We start from the raw sequence: 19389 nt of genomic DNA on the forward strand, positions 1-19389 counted from the left end.
CTGTTCCTCTTCCTAATGGTGTCACTTTATCTCTTCAAGATGGTATATTCTACAAGAATATTAAAATGTATTTTTAACCCTCAAACAGAAAAGAAATTCTCAAACTCACACATGATTCTCCTTTAGTTGGACATCCTGGTGTACAGAAAACAACTCACCTTATAACTAGATATTGCTGATAGCCACATATAAGAGACAATGTGAAATCCAATGTTAACTCCTGTGATTCATGTCAATGCAACAAAACCTTCAAAACAGTTACCCGCCAGATTACTTCAACCCCTTCCAGAAAAACCTTGGGATTCCATCAGCATGGACTTTATCGTGGACCTACCATCATCTAAGGGGAAAAAAACTGGTATTCTTGTTATCGTTGATAGACTAACCAAAATGGTTCCCTTCATAAGCCTACCTTCCATTCCAGATGCCAGCACCACTTCACAAACCTTCCTTAAAGAATATGTTAGACTACATGGTTTTCAAAATGAGATTATTTCTGATAGAAGTATTCAGTTCACCTCCAGATTCTGGAGTTCCATGTGTAAATCACTTAAAATAGATCATCACTTTTCCACAGCATTTCATCCACAAAGTATTGGCCCAACTGAAAGAATCAAGCAAGTACTTGAACAACATTTATGGATATATTGTTCTTACAATCTGATTGAAATGAACTTTTATGCTTAGCTGAATTCTCTTATAATAACTCTACTCATTCATCCACCAAACAATCTCTTTTTTTTTTCTAACCTAGCATATCATCTATAGTTCCTTCCTATTCATCTCACCCCATTTAACCAACCTGGCACTCAATCTTTCATTGAACAAATCAAGGGCAATATTTCTCAACTAAATAACAACCTACAATATTTAAAAAAAATCTATAAAACTCATGCTGACAAACATAGAATCCCATCTCCTACCTATGCTACAGGAGAAAGTACTTCTCTCAATTTCCAGAAAATTGTCAGACCATTATATTGGACCTTACATAATTGATAAAGTAATATATCCAAATGCTTACAGACTCAAATGTCCTTCTGAACTTTGTATTCACCCAGTTATCCATACGTCCACATGGATATGAAGTTGAACAAATCCTGGACACTTGTAGGTACAATAGTGTAAGTTGAGAAGTGAGCGCCAAAAAAGCTAAAGTAGGTGAATGAAAAAACTAAAGAAATTCCTAGACTCCTGAATAACAATAAAATATGCAATGTAATAAAATTCAATATAATACAGTAAAATGAATGGATCCATGTTTTACAGAAATATAATTCAAAAATAAAATCACAATAATAAAAAAATCACAATAATAAAAGTCACATACAAAAGTCCATAAATACAAGCAGTATCTGAATAAAAAGCAACTGTGTGTATATGGTGGTAAATCCCCCCAAATAGGGTAGATATAGAAGGTGATTAATGTGTATTCCAAAAAGAGTCCCAGTTCGAAAGCAGTCCCGTCCAGTTCAATATAATAAACGTTTTGTCCTTTGTGTTCAAATATTAGAAAGAAAATAGTCCAAGATTAGAGATAAAATCCAAATTGTTGATTAGTGGTGAAAAAAAAAAATGAAAATTGCTGATATGTGGTGAAAAAATGAAACATATAAAGTAAAAAGTAGTGAGAAAAAATCTTGAATGTGACTGATCACAAGAAAAACATTATCAAACATGTGAAAAATGTGATGACATAAAAAACATCATAAAAATGTGAAAGATATAAAAAAAATTAAAAAATGTTATCAAATTTGGGAAGAAAGATGCAGGTGTTGGAAGAATGGTGTAGTGAACTTCTTATGTCTTCAAAAATCCATAGATATCACCATGGATATACAAATTCTCCTAAAATGATCTATTGGAGAAAAACAAAAATAATACTGCAGAATATATAAACCATTAGATTCAGATAAAGGTAATTAGCTTACTTGTAGTTATGTTGACGCATTTCAGCCTAAAACTTGCTGATATGTGGTGAAAAAATGAAACATAAAATGTAAAAAGTAGTGAGAAAAAATCTTGAACCCCCCCACCCCTTCAACCTCGGCAGCAATGCTGGCAGCACTCATACGTCTATTTCCCAAAGACAACCTCTGGATATGACGCTGAGCACATACACTCAACTTCTTTGGTCGACCATGGTGAGGCCTGTTCTGAGTGGAACCTGTCCTGTGAAACCGCTGTATGGTCTTGCCCACCATGCTGCAGCTCAGTTTCAGGGTCTTGGAAGTCTTCTTATAGCCTAGGCAATCTTTATGTAGAGCAACAATTCTTTTTTTCAGATCCTCAGAGAGTTCTTTGTCATGAGGTGCCATGTTGAACTTCCAGTGACCAGTATGAGAGAGTGTGAGAGCAATAACACTAAATTTAACACCTTCTTCCTATTCACACCGAGACCTTGTAACACTAAGGAGTCACATGACACCGGGGAGGGAAAATGGCTAATTGGGCCCAATTTGGACATTTCCACTTAAGGGCGTACTCACTTTTGTTGCCAACAGTTTAGACATTAATGGCTGTGTGTTGCATTATTTTGAGGGGACAGGGGGCATTGGAGCCCTTTGCAGTTAAGTAGATGAAGAAATAAAAAAGCATATTCATGCAATATTCATATTTAATAAATATCTTAACTATGTATTTACTGTAAATATTTTACATTCCAATGTCCTGCACATAGCATAATATGTTTTATGATTTTCATATATATATATATATATATATATATATATATATATATATATATATATATATATATATATATATATATGTATATATATATATATATATATATATATATATATACATATATATATATATTATATCTGTATATATATATACCTTTATATAATGGGAAATATTGATATTTTCATGTCAGGTTAGCATACTGGAGAAAATGTGACCGGGTTTGTGCACACGTAGGGTTTTTTCACTTTTTTTTCTCCATTGACTTCTATGGGGTAATAAGTTATTGCGTGCGTAAGATATTGTAAATTCAGCGTTTTGTGCGCATAGCAAAAGTTTCAAAAACATCTGTGAGAATGTTAAAAAATTAGAAACAATAGTTTTCAATATTTTTGCATATCTTGCATTTTTTTATTATAAATAAAAATCAGTTTTAACAAAATGGCAACCAAGTCTTCCAAAAAATAAACCTAGTTACGATAGATGGTGCAGTAGTTTTATGAATTATACTTGGGTGCCTGTATATTTTTTTGGGGTTAGAAAATAAAAATGTTCAACCTTAAGAATGTGAAAATTAAATCCAGTATATATGTTATATTTAGTGGGTTATGTGACCTATTGTTTTAAAGAAGGACTATATTCTTTATAATATGGGGTCTCTGGTGTCAATTGGCTTATTTTTGGTAGAAAGTGTTGTACAGATATCTCCTCCACTTCAGTTTGTTTCTCTAAAATTGGTGTCTAGAGAACCAAGTGTTCATTGTATTTTGACCAATCATTTCACTTCTAGAGGAGGCTCTTCTGTTTTAAATGATAATTTCTCCCCTAATATATAGTATAATGAAATAAAAAATAGCTATGTCTAAATCAACCTCTAAACAATGATGTGATTGCTCTTCTTTGAAAGTATTGATTGAATAGATTTATGGATTTATTTTTTAGTATTAGGTGTCTAATGGGTTAGAAAATTGTTATGTTCAAACCTGCTAAACAGAGCATCCTGCAAGGAGATTACTTTTGTCTCTTTTACAATGATGTGAGTAGCTGACTCTTTTACCATCATGTAAGGAGATGACATGTCTCTTTTATAATCTTGTAAGGAGCTGACATGTCTCATTTACCATCATGTAAGGAGCTGATTTATGGTCTCTTTTATCAACATGTAAGGAGATGACTTGTGTCAGACAGGGGGATGTAATCAATGTGCATCAGCCAAACATGCACTTTTAAATGTTGGTTTAGACCATATGGCTATGATTACGGCTTTACATCCGAAACACGTAAGCCTGTCTCGATCCTACACATGCTGGATGTGAAAATGTAATGCTCGTGGGATACTTCTCTATCAGACCAAACTTGGCCAGTAGTCTTGTTATCCCAGCGTCGAGGTGGAATGATAGGGAATATCCCAGAGCAGAGAAAGTTAGTGAGATGAGGAAGGCGGCACTCACCCCAGGCAGGACAGTCCCCAGCGGCAACAGCAGAGCAGTGGATGAACCACTAGAATGGTCAGGCAGGCAGGGTTTGGCAACAGTAGAGCAGTCCAGCAGTTTAAGGGTTAAGTCAGGTAGAGTAGTCAGACAGGCAGGTTCAGCAACAGTGATCAATCCAGCAGTGTAAGGGTTAAGGCAGGTAGAGTAGTCAGGCAGGCAGGTTCATTAATGATATTAGACACAAGAAAGAATGATCTGTCACACCCAGGAGCACACAAAGTAACACCTATACTTGGGCAGTGACAGATCATTCTAAAAACATTTAAATAGGCGTAGATTCATGCCTCTGAGCTCCGACCGGCATACGGAGTGTGCGGCGATGACATCAGTAACGCACGCATCCAGAGCCGATGCGGCCCCTGACAACGAGCAGGGAAGGAGACGCCACACCCCTAGCAACGGCTAGAGCGGAGCGGCGTGACAGAAACACTCTGGATGTATACCATTTATATGGAAATTGTCAATAAAAGTTGTTTTATGTATGGCAAGCTTTTGTTCTTTGTTTACGTCTCTTTTACCATGGTGTGAGGAGCTGACTTATGTCTCTTTCACCATAATGTAAAGAGCTGGCTTATGTCTCTTTTATCATAATGTAAGGAGCTGACTTATGTCAGATATTGGGGAGGTAATCAATGTGTATCAGCCAATCATGCACTTTTACATGTCTTATAAATGTCGGTTTAGACCATATGGCTATGATTACGGCTTTACAGCTGAAAAGCATAAGCCAATATTGACCCTACACATGCTGGATGTGAGACACTCTGGATGTGTAACTTTAATATGGACATTGTCAATAAAAGTTAGGTTTAATGGACAGCAAGCCTTTGTTCTTTGTTTATGTCTCTTTTACCATGGTGGGAGGAGCTGACTTATGTCTCTTTTATCATCATGTAAGGAGCTGACTTATCTCTCTATTACCATGGTGTGAGGAGCTGACGTATGTCTCTTTTTTCATCATGTAAGGAGCTGACTTATGTCTCTTTTATCATCATGTAAGGAGCTGATTTATGTCTCTTTTACCATGGTGTGAGGAGCTGACTTATGTCTCTTTTACCATGGTGTGAGGAGCTGACTTATGTCTCTTTTACCATCGTGTGAACATCTAACTTATGTCTCTTTTACCATCATGTAAGGAGCTGACTTATGTCTTGTTTTCTATCCTCAAGAGAAATACTCCAGACATGTTTAAAAGCAAAGGGGATCCTCCCCTTGGTAGTAAAATGTACATTATAATTAAGCTTGTGCTAAACTTTTAAATATATCAAAAACATTTCAATTAATACATTTACTGGGAAATCATATAACTGGATTTCTTACCTTGCTGAATAGTACTGAATAATAAAACTAATGATGGCAATAATCCATATTGATATGCATATAATTAGAACTTTTATTTCATATACACCTAGATTACAATTTTTTCGTTGCGGCTTTTAACGCTGAAAAAATGCAATTTCAGTGTAATGGCCAGGAACGTATATTACGAGTTGTGTCGGTATAGCTATACTGCAAGCATTTTAGCCTGTAACACAACGTCAATCCTGCACTAAAAATTTTTTTTTTGCGTGGGATTTCCATAGCGCCGGTATTACAGGTGTTGCGGTGAGACTAAAATGCTTGCGTTACAGCCTATACCGACACAATCCATACCGCCACTTGAAACTAGTAGTTTGTGTAACAAAAATGTTTCACAAAACTCATAACTAAAGTGTTACAAAGTATTAACCCCTAATCTGCCACCCACCCACATCGCGACTATTCAATAAAGTTATTAAACCCTTATCTGCCGCCCATCCACAATGCCAAATATATTAACCCCTATTTCCCCACACCCCGACATTGCCGCCACTATAATAAAGTTATTAACCCCTATTCTGCCGCTCCCCAACATCGCCGCCACTAAATAAAGTTATTAACCCCTAAACCTCCGGCCTCCCATATCTCCACCATTAAACATACCTTTAACCCCTAAACCGCCGGCCCCCACATCATTATTTGTTTTACCCACAGCTTACATACTTCTATGTTTTACCAGCTTGCAATAAAGGTCTATTCAAGGTGTTTGCAACTAATTCTCACTATTGCAGAGCCCATCAGTATTGGGCATTACAGAAATATGTCTCTATCTATCTATCTATCTATCTATCATCTATCTATTTAACAGACAAATATGTTATATCTCATACTACTAACAAGATTTGTAGGAAAGATAACAGCGTTCATGAAGAAAATAAGTTTAGCAATGCCATTCTTAAAATATTTCTTTTTATTTCATAATCGCATTTTTGTAATGTACATTACTTTAATCGTTTTAAACAAAATATCTATCAGCAATTGGATCATTGTGACCAGGAATAAACTATTTCACATTCCATATTGTTTGTTGCTGATTGAGATCACAACTTCTTGTTTTTAAAGGGCCTTAAAACCCAAACATTTTGTTTAATGATTCAGATAGAGCATATATAGAGCATATACGATTTTAACCCTTTGAGTGCTAAGCACTTTCCCACCTGGTTGCTAGGCTGTCTTAAGTTGTTTTTTTTTTTAACCTTTTTAAATAATTTTTTGTAACCTTTTTTTTTTCTTCTTCAGATTCCCAAGACTTACACTGTTGGAAAAAGGTTAGGCGATTACCTTCCCAGCAGTGGGTCTTGGGGGTCTGTAGCTACTTAGATGCCTGAGATATAGGCTTCTAAGCAGCATGCCCCCTGCTCCTATACTTAATGTGAATTATAAATAAAGTTGCACGGTGCCAGTAATAGAATAATTTGGGCTAGATTACAAGTGAAGCGCTAATTTATTGTGTGCCCATAAACTTGCAAATTTGCCCGTTTATGGGCACGCAATAAGTAACCAGCCATTACAAGTGGCTGGTTATTGCTTCTGCAATATCAGATATTTGGGTCATTTATTAAATGTCCCCCAATTGACCCCAAATTTAAGAGAAACGTAGCATTTTGTTAAAATGGAAAAAACAACTGCACAAAGCAGTTTTTTAGGGGTTAAAAGTGGGGTGTTAGAAAAATAAAAATGTCACTGGAAAGTCCCTTTACATAGCGGTCTATGGGGAACTGTGTGTAAATGGATATGTATATGCTTATATACATATATATTTATGTGTTAATATGTGAATATACATATATTAACGCATAAATATATATGTATATAAGCATATTCATATATGTTTATCATTTGCTGCCCATCGCTGCACAACTTACCCCCTTCGCTGCATTAGGTTCTCTGCCGTGTCTCACGGCATGAGAATGAGGCTCCCATTGGAGCCTATGTAAGCACTCTCTTGTGAGCACAATGTTTCCATGCAATGCGAATGCAAAGTCGTGTTCGCATTGTGGATAACTTGTTAATACCAGCACACACATTTGCGTGCGCTGGTATTATTAAGTGAAGCAGAAATATTGCTTTTGCTTAAAAATATAAATTATACATTATATTATAAAATCCTTTTCTGAATAAACATCTTTACTGCTGTATGCCCAAAATCCAATAGGCTTATATACAGCCATATGCTTCACTAGGGAAGGTAAAGAATTTATATGGGAACATTTTGATTAATTAAATATAAATATAATATATTGCTCAATTTTGGAACATATTTATTGCCCCTCCCCCTGTCAGTTACATGTAATGTTAAGCATCTAACGTTTTGGAATAAAAACACATCTAATTAAAATGTTGCTACAAATAATAATTTCTTCATTTTGTTTTCTTTCAACAGAATAATTGAAGCTATCTGCATAGGCTGGTTCACTGCAGAGTGCATTGTGAGATTTATCGTCTCCAAGAATAAATGCGAATTTGTAAAAAGGCCTTTGAACATCATTGACTTGTTGGCCATTTCTCCTTACTACGTTTCGGTTTTCATGACAATCGTCACAGGAGAAAATCCTCAACTACAAAGAGCTGGAGTCACTTTGAGGGTTCTGAGGATGATGCGAATATTCTGGGTAATAAAACTTGCCAGACATTTTATCGGCCTACAAACACTTGGTTTAACATTAAAACGTTGTTATAGAGAAATGGTCATGTTGCTGGTTTTTATCTGTGTTGCCATGGCAATCTTTGGAGCACTTTCCCAGCTTCTTGAACATGGTTTGGACCTTGAAACGAAAAATGAGGATTATTCTAGTATTCCTGCAGCCTGCTGGTGGGTGATTATTTCAATGACAACTGTGGGATATGGTGACATGTATCCCATCTCAGTTCCAGGAAGAATACTCGGAGGAGTATGTGTGGTTAGTGGAATTGTTCTACTGGCCTTGCCTATAACATTTATCTACCACAGCTTTGTACAGTGTTATCACGAGCTTAAGTATAAATCTGCAAGGTATGGCAGAAGCTTGTCAAATGAATTCCTTAATTAGTACTTGCAATGTTCATCAGACGTTCCATTAACAGCATTGCCAAGAGCTATTTTTACATGTGACAGCTACGTCAGTGTCACTAGAGGAACCTTATCACAGAGCACTATGTGTTAGAGAAACATGCCAAATGATACAAACTTATCTGTAGTACAAGATTGTTTGAAAAAAAAAAATGGTACTGTAGTTTTGTATTTACTGTCATTAATAGTATGTAGCCAATAGAATGTATCAAATATAGAATTTAATTAAAATAAACAATCAGAATTTATGTGTAAAACACAGATATTGAAGTACAGAAACTAAATTTGTATTAGTATACATGGAAATGCCTTACAAATATTTAAATAGTTGGAGGAACCTAATTTTAGATTCAATGATTTATTGATATAATAATAAAAATGATTTTTCCCAGACTAAAAATTATATTCATATTTAGACTATATTATACCTGAAACAAACTACGTTTAATGTGTGCATTATTTTGTTTTAAAAAAAGAGCTTCAGATTCGACTCAAACACAGGGTTTTTCTTTAAAGGTGCAGAGTAAAACTACAATGATATGATTCGTTCTCACCAGTTTAAAAGTGATATAAAATATAAAAAAAGCCCTTAGGAATAATATAGGTCAATATAGCCTAGGCAAATAAGTATAGCTCCTGCTCTCTATTGTGTACACTAAAACGGAGTGCATTATATGGCTTGTCAAGAAAACAGTGTCACTGATTAGGAATTTGTACCACTTCTGTCACAGGTTACAAGAATATTTAAAGATGTCAGCGTCTGATGTGAAGATACAGAGCTTTACTAACCAGCACTTTTGAAGTGTTAACACCTTAACGACCGCGGTTGATAAAAAGCCTTCTTTATCTGGCTTGTTTATAGTGCAGATCTTGTAGATGTAATGGGGAACGTCAGTCATTAAGGGGTTAAAATAAGAGAGTATCTTTAAAGAGAGATGCAAGCACAGTTGAGTGGTAACCATGCTGCTGTAGTTGTACCCAGAAGTTTAATGTCCCTTTAATAAACATAAAATTCTAGATATAGTTTATTGTTTTCTGGATAGCATTGTTTATAAAGTTACAATAAATGTTGTTTTGGGTAATCCATCTGAGGTTAGCTTTAAAGTACAAATAATAGTGCCTATGAAATGTTATTGTATCAAATTATTTTCTTCAAATGTGAGATTATATTAAACAGCCATATACATTTGATAATTCACTTGACTCATTTAGATGTAGACATTACTTTAGTAACATTTACCTGGATATAATACTTTGATGTATTTATTGTTTTCTTTTTTTTTATTTAAAAGAATGCTTCATAAAGAAGTTTTACATCCGTGCTGTTTGAAACTGGTGACATTTCAGCTTTTGCACAGAAAATAAATTATCCTTTACTGTGTCAGTACTGGGGTCATGACATAAAAACGCTTCCAGCAAGTTGCATAGTAAGGCATATAAAGGTAGAAATCTGTCATACACCATTGAAATCATGAATCACTGTCTCTATGTGCTGTATCTCTTACAGATAAACACATCAACTTAAATTGTGGCCATTGTTCACAGTGTACATGTATTGATATTTAAAAAAAGTATCTGTTTTAATATTACACATCTTAAAAAGGATATTATTTATATGGTTTATTTGTATAATCTAAACCAAAAAAAAAAAGGGAAGGAGTTTTTCATAATGTATTATTTACATCAAGGATGTTATTGTGCTGAACATACCAGCCTTTTCAGACTTTTTTTGACCAATAGAATTGTGGGAGTGGTCCCTGTTAGCCAGTGCAAAATTACTAGATATTCAACATATTACAAGACAATAAAATAAAACTATTTATATTTAAAACTTGCACAATCAGCAAGACAGAATTTTTTTCAGTGGAATATTTATTTAGAGGCATTAGTTAGAATAATCTCATACAATTGTCCCTTTAATATATAAATTAGTATTCTGGTGAAATCACTACAAATGGTATTTCAACATATGTATGCTGTGAAGTAGATATCATATGACATGAAATAAATAGGTATTGCTAAAAAAAAAAAAAAAATCATGTGAATTGTATTGAGTTCCCTATAAATATATTTTACATATATTCAAATACTTGTGAGTAAAATAATATCCAGTTTAATGAAAAATGGATATAGAAAGAACTATGTGCTAGGTACATTCTGTATTGTTATAATAAATATTTATTTGATCTATTTTCATGAATATTTTGTACTAGGTGTCGCTTATCATTTTTAGGCACTAAGCTAAAATAGCCATAAATGTAATTGCATTTATTTTACTCTTCTAGAAGATAAGGGTTTTTATTGATTTATAAACATTGTACATTATAAACATTGTGATATAACATTTGTTATGTCTGAAATGTGTTTAAAAGTCAAAAACATTCACTATAGGATTTTATTCAGATTAACTTGTTATATTCAACTACATACAATTTAGTAATATTTGCCTTATTATTCAAATATCTTGGTCAATGGTTAATAAGCAGATTCCTGCCTTCCACTTCTGTTGGTGTATGGGCACTGCAGAGCTTTCTCTCCAGAGAGAAAAACATTCTCTAATCTCTATTGTATAGAATATGCACTATACTCACTCTAAAGAAATAATCATATTTGTCTTATATATGAGCTAAATCTATTTTGCTTACTAGAAGGAAAATTCTTATGTTAGTGCATATTTAATTAATGGTCTACTTAATGTAAACCTTGACTTTACAACAAATTTGGGAAGTTATATGACTTTACTATTGCTTAGTAAATGTTGTCCTATTAAATGATTACCAATATACGTTGTCTTTTTTGTTATACTGATTCTTACAATGTTAAGAGTGTTAATGTGAAGAGTTAAAACCCATTGATGTGGCTACATTTTAATAAAATAAATATATTTTTATTTGATCTATTTAAAACGTTTTTTGACTAATTATTTTGCTATGTGACTTAAAGGGACAGTTTACTCAAAACATTTCTCCCCTTTAATTTGTTCCGAATGATCCACTTTACCTGCTGGAGTGTATTAAATTGTTTACAAGTAGCTCCTTTACCCTTATATTGGCATTTGAAATTGTTAATTTAGCATGTGGTATCCCCACCTATTATGAAAGTTTGTGGCCGCGCGTACCAGCTATAGATAAGCTTTGTAAACACAGCCAGCAGAAGAAATTACACTCCCAGTGCGATATAGCAGAGATAAGGTAATAAAATGTTGATTTTCCATTGTTCTCTCAAAGTACTGGTGATTGTTTTAAGGACAGATATAAGATAAAGAAGCAGGTATATGTGCACAATGTGATACAGTAATGAGATCGGATTATACCTACAAGCTCAACCTATTTTATTAGGTTGTGGCTTCAAAACACAAAATCAGAGCTATAATATACACAAATAAGCCTTAAAAAGCAAATTTTCATACATTTTTTACTCTGCAGTTGGTAAAAAAAGCAATTGTAAACACATTAAGGGAAAAACTATTTTACAGTATACTGTCCCTTTAAGTAAAAACTCTATAAATATTTTTGAAATAAACGCTAAACTTTTTTTGGGGATTCAGCTCTCTAGAGCTCTATGCTCAGGTGCAATTATGGGCTAGATTACAAGTGGCGCGCTAACTGTTGCACACAAGCCATATAGTTCTTTTTGGCTTTTTGTGCATGACAGAAAGAGCGCGCATATTACAATTTGAAAGTAAGAGTGAGCGCGCAATCGCTTTTACACTCATCGAGTTAGTGTGACTGAAAACCTTGCTTAGAGCATAGAGCATTAAACATGTGGCACCAAACAAAATATATACACATATAAAATAAGTTACACTCATGTAAACACTATTGGATAAAAATTATAGATACATATTTAAAAAAAAAGTTTGTGATGTGCTGCGTATATAGTGATAAATAATGATAACCATTATCAGTCATGTAATGTGATGCTTAGTTGTTGGGGAGTTGGATAGTGAGCATGGTGGCACCCAGCGTAAGTCATTATTTATCAGTATATACACAGCACATCACATACTATATTCACTTATACTACAATACCCTTACGGAAACCACAACACATTGTGGGACACTTCCTTTAGTTGATAGCGTCACTTACATTATGAAGTGGAACCTGATATATACACTGGTTCATAGTTTACAGTATGAATAATTTCTTTCACATAATACCAACATATAGTTCATATGCACCTATTAATGGTCATTATAATAAAACTCTTTCAGATAGCAATTAATCTTGCTGTTATAATCCATTTCATTGCAAATAGGGCACCTATTTTTATCCTTCTAGTTATAAAGATTAATGCTATTTGTATGGGCTCTTCGTTATTATAGCGTGTTGTCATAGAGACAATTTACATTGTCTCATCAATGCCTGTTTACCATTACTACATTCCCATCGGCTATCCCAGTCAATACCTTCTGCATAAGACCTATTACTATAGGCTATGTCACTACTTTCTGCATAAGACCTATCACTATAGGCCACGTCACTAAGATTTCCCCCAAAGTCATTTGACTAATGCACCAGCTTCAAGTGCCGATTGGAGCTAACCTCCTCCACGCCATTACGGCTACAAACAAATAACGAATCCAGACCACAATGATCAAGATTCTCTTATATACAATTACAGTAAGTGAGACTGAGTACCATCATAACAATTGATAGGCACACAAGCTAGGAGTATACCTTCTGATTATTGTACATATATGGCTTTCTGTGTAAGTTCAATACTCATCTCAATCTAACCACTAGTTTTAGTACTGTTGCTGGTATTTTGGTATTTCTCACCGCATTATATTATTTATATGTTGTGGGTTTGTACAGTATGATTTTTCAACCCTAGACACATGGGTGAGTATGCCCCTTCGATATACTATATACTCATCGGTGTACTGTACACACAATGTTTCATCCTATCATCAAACAGCTCTTGTTTGATTGACATATAGTACATCTACTCATTATGAGAAAATGTCCTCTTCTGATAAGTTGTGGTTGGTCATGCGGTCTGATGACGCTCTACGCTATGTCATCCTGTCACAACTGTGTTAAAGCTAGTCCGGTCACACTCACTGTTTTGACAGGCTTATCTCACATCGAGCGGCAGTAGGATTATTTTTACTAGATAGGTTTAGGTGAATTTGGTCATTGGGTTCCCCCATGTCTGTCCCAATACTGGTGCGTTTTTAGCCTGATTCTAATTATAATTCTTATAGGACATACAGCTGAGGTTGTGTTTCGGATTTGGTTGATCACTCCTCCCCTATTGTATTAGGTCTATCATCTAGCGCCACGCTTGGTAATCTCATTCGTTACTGAGCTATCTCTATTTGATTGACTTACTGTGGCTAGTCATGCGCACTCAGCGCCTTAGGACGCCGACTTCGTCGGCACCTAATTTGAACCACACATAGCAACTAGGTAGCAGATTATTGTAACATTCACCTCAAACTTATATCACTTTACAAACACTGGAATTGTTGTGATCTGTTTCATTCATGCTTGTCATCCAAATTACTCAGTGCCCATACGATATTTGACTCATAATAAGGTATGATTTTTTTTATTTTATTAAATATTTTTGCTCAAATGATAATGACAATGTGTATTGGGTAACATGAAATACAATATGAATAATATTAACTAGGAATTTACAAATGAAATTGGTGATTATGCATTGTATGTTACATTGTTTATTGTATAATGTTTGCTCTATCTGGTATTATTTGATTGGCTATGAGGACATTACCAATTAAGTGGACTCCTCCCACTATCACCTGTTCAATATTATTTTATTTGGGTGTAGGGTATATTTAGCAAGTGTTCAGTAAACATTTTATGAAGCCTGATGAAACAGCCATTGGCTGAGAAACGCGTTGCCTGTGATTTTATAATTTTTATTAAAGTCATTTTTAGCATTTGAACACTTACTGCATTTTCTTTGGGATTTTTCTTCCTTTTTATCTGAGGAAAATCACCTTCTGGTTCACTGTGGGATCCTCTGCACTACTGAATCCACTTGGATGCCTTGCTACAAGTCTGTTGGGTGACTGAATTGATCCCTTCACGCTTCTATAGCATCATAAGAGGTGCTTTATTTATTGTGAGTACCATCCTTCTCATTGTTTGAATCTGATTCTATGTACCAACAATACTAGGCCATATAGGCACCTGTGTCTCCTTTCTGTCAACACAGACATCAGTTCCTGTGCAGGAAGTTGGTCTTCTGGGTGACCGAATAGATTCCAGACTGCTTATTTAGCACTAATTGAAGTGCTCTTCCAAATGTGAGTCTGCTTATTACTCTAAGATCTACAAGTTTTGGACCAAACAATATTGGGCCATGTGGCGCTTCTGTTTTCTCTTGTCTCAATCTATTACCAGTTAGTTTCGCCCTAAATAAATTGCTATTAGGCGATCAACCAATAATGTTAGACACCTTTACTAAATACTGTACACTCTGTTTTGAAAAAAGGGTTTTGATATGAAGATGAACTAATTGTTTAAATATTGACAAACTATTTGTATAAATGATCTTAAAGATTATCTGATTTACCATATACCTTGGTATAAGAACAGATTAGTGATTATTTATAATGTGCAATAGTTAAAACATATAATATGTTTAAACAATGATTCTTTGGTATTGTGAACTCCCTATATTAGATTGTTTAGTCTTGTTATTGAATGTTTGTTTACATTGTGAGGTCACACAACGTGGTCTCATTTGATTGGTTCTATAAACCCACATGACTGGTCCAATTGGTAAGCACCTATTCCAGGTGCTGTTCATTAATTAAGTTTGTATGTCTGGCATATATAGTAGGTGTTAAGCATTCATTTTTATAAGCCTGATGAAACAGTCACTGGTTGGCTAAGAAATGTTTTGTGAATATATTTTAACATTTTAATAAAGTAAGTTTTTATATATACTTACCACCTGCTGCCGGACTACTATTATTACTCTATGACCAACACCTTCACCCCTGGATCATTGGGAGCTCCAGACAGCCGGATATAAGTCTACTGGGAGACTGTATTGACTGCACCAAGGGAGGTGCTCTACTAAATGTGAGTGCATTATATACTAGTATTATATATCTCCTGCCTATACAAACAATACTAGGCCATATAGGCACTCGTGTTTTATATCATCCTTTGCAGACTACTGAATACCCACCAGAGGTCAGTCTACTGGGTGACTGTCATTGACCCCAGACCGTTCCTTCTGCACCATTAGGGGTGTTATACAATATGTGAGTGTAAATATCACACATAACATCTTTATTTGCATCAAACAATATTGGGCCATGTGGCACTGTTTTTCTATATTGTCTGTTTTGATGCATATGGCACAATTTCTGTTAACCCAATAAACATCATTTCACTACTGAAATATTACTGTGTCCTTCAGTTATTTGATAGATCAAAATGAAATTGCTGATCCAAACACCCAATTATTTATAAATGAAAATCATGGAAATTGTCAGGAGTGCCTAAACATTTGCATACGACTGTATATATGTGTGTGTAGCACGCAAGTGATATGTTTTAGGTTTTTTTCTTCGGCGCTCTCCATTTACTTTTATGGGGAGAATAACTTAATGCGCACAATATTCCGAAGTCCTTTGGTTAGCGCGTATCGGGTTTTGCTCGTAGGCAAACTTTTCGCTTTCAAGTTGTAGTATGTGTGCAACCCGATGCTTGCTAGAAAGTCTAGGAAAAGATAATGCAGTAGGAAAACCTTTTTTATAAAGAGCCGCCACTTCTTCAAACCACAGCACCTGAAAAATACAAACCACTAATAATAATTTGCACTGATAGTAACAACACCATTAACAATGGATAGATAATATTATCATAATAGGCCAGAAATATAACACAGGGCTAGATTACGAGTGGAGCGCTATTTATTGCTCCCACTTGCGTGCTTACTCCGCTAAAGGTTAGCTTTTTGAGTGTGTCAGATACTTATTACAAGTTGAAAGAAAAACGTTTTTGCTTGCATGCTAACCCGACTTACCCAAAAAGCCGAAGTTAGAATATTCCCCTATAAACTTCAAGTGAGCATAAAAAATGGAAAAAACACCCATGCTCTTACACAAACCTGATCACATCAAGTGCCCTAACGAAATTATTTATTAATAATTAACATTCCAATGTTCTTCACATAACAGTATAAGTTCTATTTATTTATAAATACATATTTCTTTATATATCTGATGATGTTTTGGTAAAATATATTTCTATACCTATATATATATATATATATATATATATATATATATATATATATATATATAGTTCAAGCAAAGCAAAAAAAGTACTCACTGGTCTTTAGTCAACAATTGCTCAAAGGTTAAATTTATTTTAAGCATGACATTTCTGAGTAAACAAACCCCTTCCTCTGGCAAACAAATGTGGTACAAACAAAACTTAAAGAGGCCTATGTGGCCCTCCCCTAAACACTCTACCAATGAAAAAAACATTCAAGTGCTAAAAAATAAGCATAGAGATTAAACCGTGTACAGAATAAAAATGTGTTGAAGTCTGTCTTAATAGACTATAGATCCCATCACTAGAGCTCACAAAGACACAGAGCCCATGAATTAAATAAAAAAATAATAATAATAAAAGTGTATTGACACCGTTCAACAGCCCAAATTACTACTATCAAAACTCTATACTCCCATTGGAGGAAAGGCACACTAAAAACAAATTTCCACATCAAAATAAACATCAGGAGGGCTAAATCGCATCCTTGTGCTACATATTCTATGCATAGATCATCCAAAAATAAAAAAACGATACGTCATCATGGCAACAGAAAAAAAAAGTAAAATTACAAAAACGGAAGTTGGTGCCTCCTGTCCCTAGGTTATTTACATATATACATAAAAGTACTCATTTTAATTACCAATCAAAATCACAGTAGGGTACTCCATAAAATACTGAGCACATTACTTACTAATTCTATCTCACACTTTTTCTAACTGATTTGACTAAGATGACCAAGAGATATGATCTAAGATAAAACTTAAGCACATAGTTAATGCAATCAAAGAAAACAAAAACAAACAGCAACTAAATTATCTTTCATCCAAAAAACATGAGAGCCAGACTTGCTTATTGAGACCCAGGGTGCCATTGTTTGCAACTTATAAATCCACTCAATCTCTCTTCTGAGTAGTAATTTATTCACATCCCCACCTCCGGGGGGTCTGTTGACTTGATCTATAGGCATACATCGAAGGTCAGCGACCGTATGTTTCTCTTGCAAAAAATGCAATGCCACCGGCTGGTCACTCTTTCCTTTCTTCAGGGTGTGTCTTATGCTTGACCGGTGATTGGCCATTCTGTCCTTCAGGGGCACTCCGTTTTGCCTACATAGGTAAAGCCACATGGACATTTAATAATGTAGACCACCATCTGCGAAGAACAGGTTAATCTATGCTTCAAATAGATCATTTTGCCAATCCTAGGGTGACTGAACGAATTGCCCACAATAAGGCTGTTGCAGGTTATACATCCATCTGATCTATGCGAGCCTGGGTTACTGTCCTTCAAACTTTTTCCTCTCCTATATCCAATCAGAGGGCGGGTTTTGAAAACACCCTTTAGAGAATCATCTGTAGATAGAGTGTCCCAATACGTGTATATTGATTGTTTCATCTGCTGAGTGACTAAATTAAACCTAGGGGTAAAGACACATGAAGGTGGTTCGGAGCTTGCAGATCTCTTGGTCATCTTACTCCATATTCTGGCACTCTCAACACTTTTTACTGAAAGGCTTCTATCAAGGAATTTGTTGGTCATTTCCTCTTAACTAACCTTTATCTGTTCCTCGTCATCAGAGACAATTCTATTGATCCTTTAAAATTGGCTAATAGGTAAGCTATCCAATAGTGATTTTGGACAAAAACTGGAAGCCTAAAGCAGTGAATTTCTATCTGTATCCAAGTATGGAATATGAGTGTAGCTCACATTTATAGTAAATCTGATTTTCGAAGGAATCCTATTCAACTTGTTAATAAACTCAGTCAGTTTGTCCATGGTGTCAGTCCATACAAAAAACAGGTTATCTATATATCTACAATAACCTTTTACCTTGTCACCAAAATCAATATCTCGCAAGATGTGTTGCTGTTCATATTCAAACATAAACATGTTGGCCAGCGATGGGGCCACATTCAAAACCATTGCTGTGTCAGTATAATGGTCCTTGTAGCGGTTTTCTATTGGATTTTGTTTTGTCTAATAATTATTTTAAATTTGAGAAGTCATACTATAGATAAAGGGTTGGGACAGCAATGGGTTTGAATGTGGCCCCATCGCTGGCCAACATGTTTATGTTCGAATATGAACAGTGACACATCTTGGGAGATATTGAATTTGGTGACAAGATAAAAGGTTATTGTAGATATATAGATGACCTGTTTTTTGTATGGACTGACACCATGGACAAACTGACTGAGTTTATTAACAAGTTGAATAGGATTCTCTCGAAAATCAGATTTACCATAAATGCAAGCTACACTCATATTCCATACTTGGATGTGATGGTAGTGAAGCAGGGAAGGGTGCTACAGACTGACCTTTATGTGAAGGATACAGATGTAATTTCACTGCTTTTGGCTTCCAGTTTTCACCCCAAATCACTATTGGATAGCTTACCTATTAGCCAATTTTCAAGGATCAATAGAATTGTCTCTGATGAGGGACAGATAAAGGTTAGGGAGGAGTAAATGACCAACAAATTCCTTGATAGAAGCTTTTCATTAAAAAGTGTTGAGAGAGCCAAAATAAGGA

At 34.9% G+C, this 19389-nt stretch overlaps 1 protein-coding gene across 1 annotated transcript in view; it reads left to right on the forward strand.

The window, feature by feature from the left end:
- KCNG3 (potassium voltage-gated channel modifier subfamily G member 3) overlaps positions 1-8566 on the forward strand; it is an 86326-nt gene extending 77760 nt beyond the window's left edge. The window contains exon 2 of the mRNA XM_053709355.1: positions 7921-8566. Within this exon, the coding sequence (XP_053565330.1) occupies positions 7921-8566 (646 nt within the window). The remainder of the gene's footprint in view (positions 1-7920) is intronic.
- The last annotated feature ends 10823 nt before the right edge of the window (positions 8567-19389 follow it).

Source organism: Bombina bombina, chromosome 4 (assembly GCF_027579735.1).
Source record: "Bombina bombina isolate aBomBom1 chromosome 4, aBomBom1.pri, whole genome shotgun sequence".
Classification (NCBI taxonomy): Eukaryota; Metazoa; Chordata; class Amphibia; order Anura; family Bombinatoridae; genus Bombina; species Bombina bombina.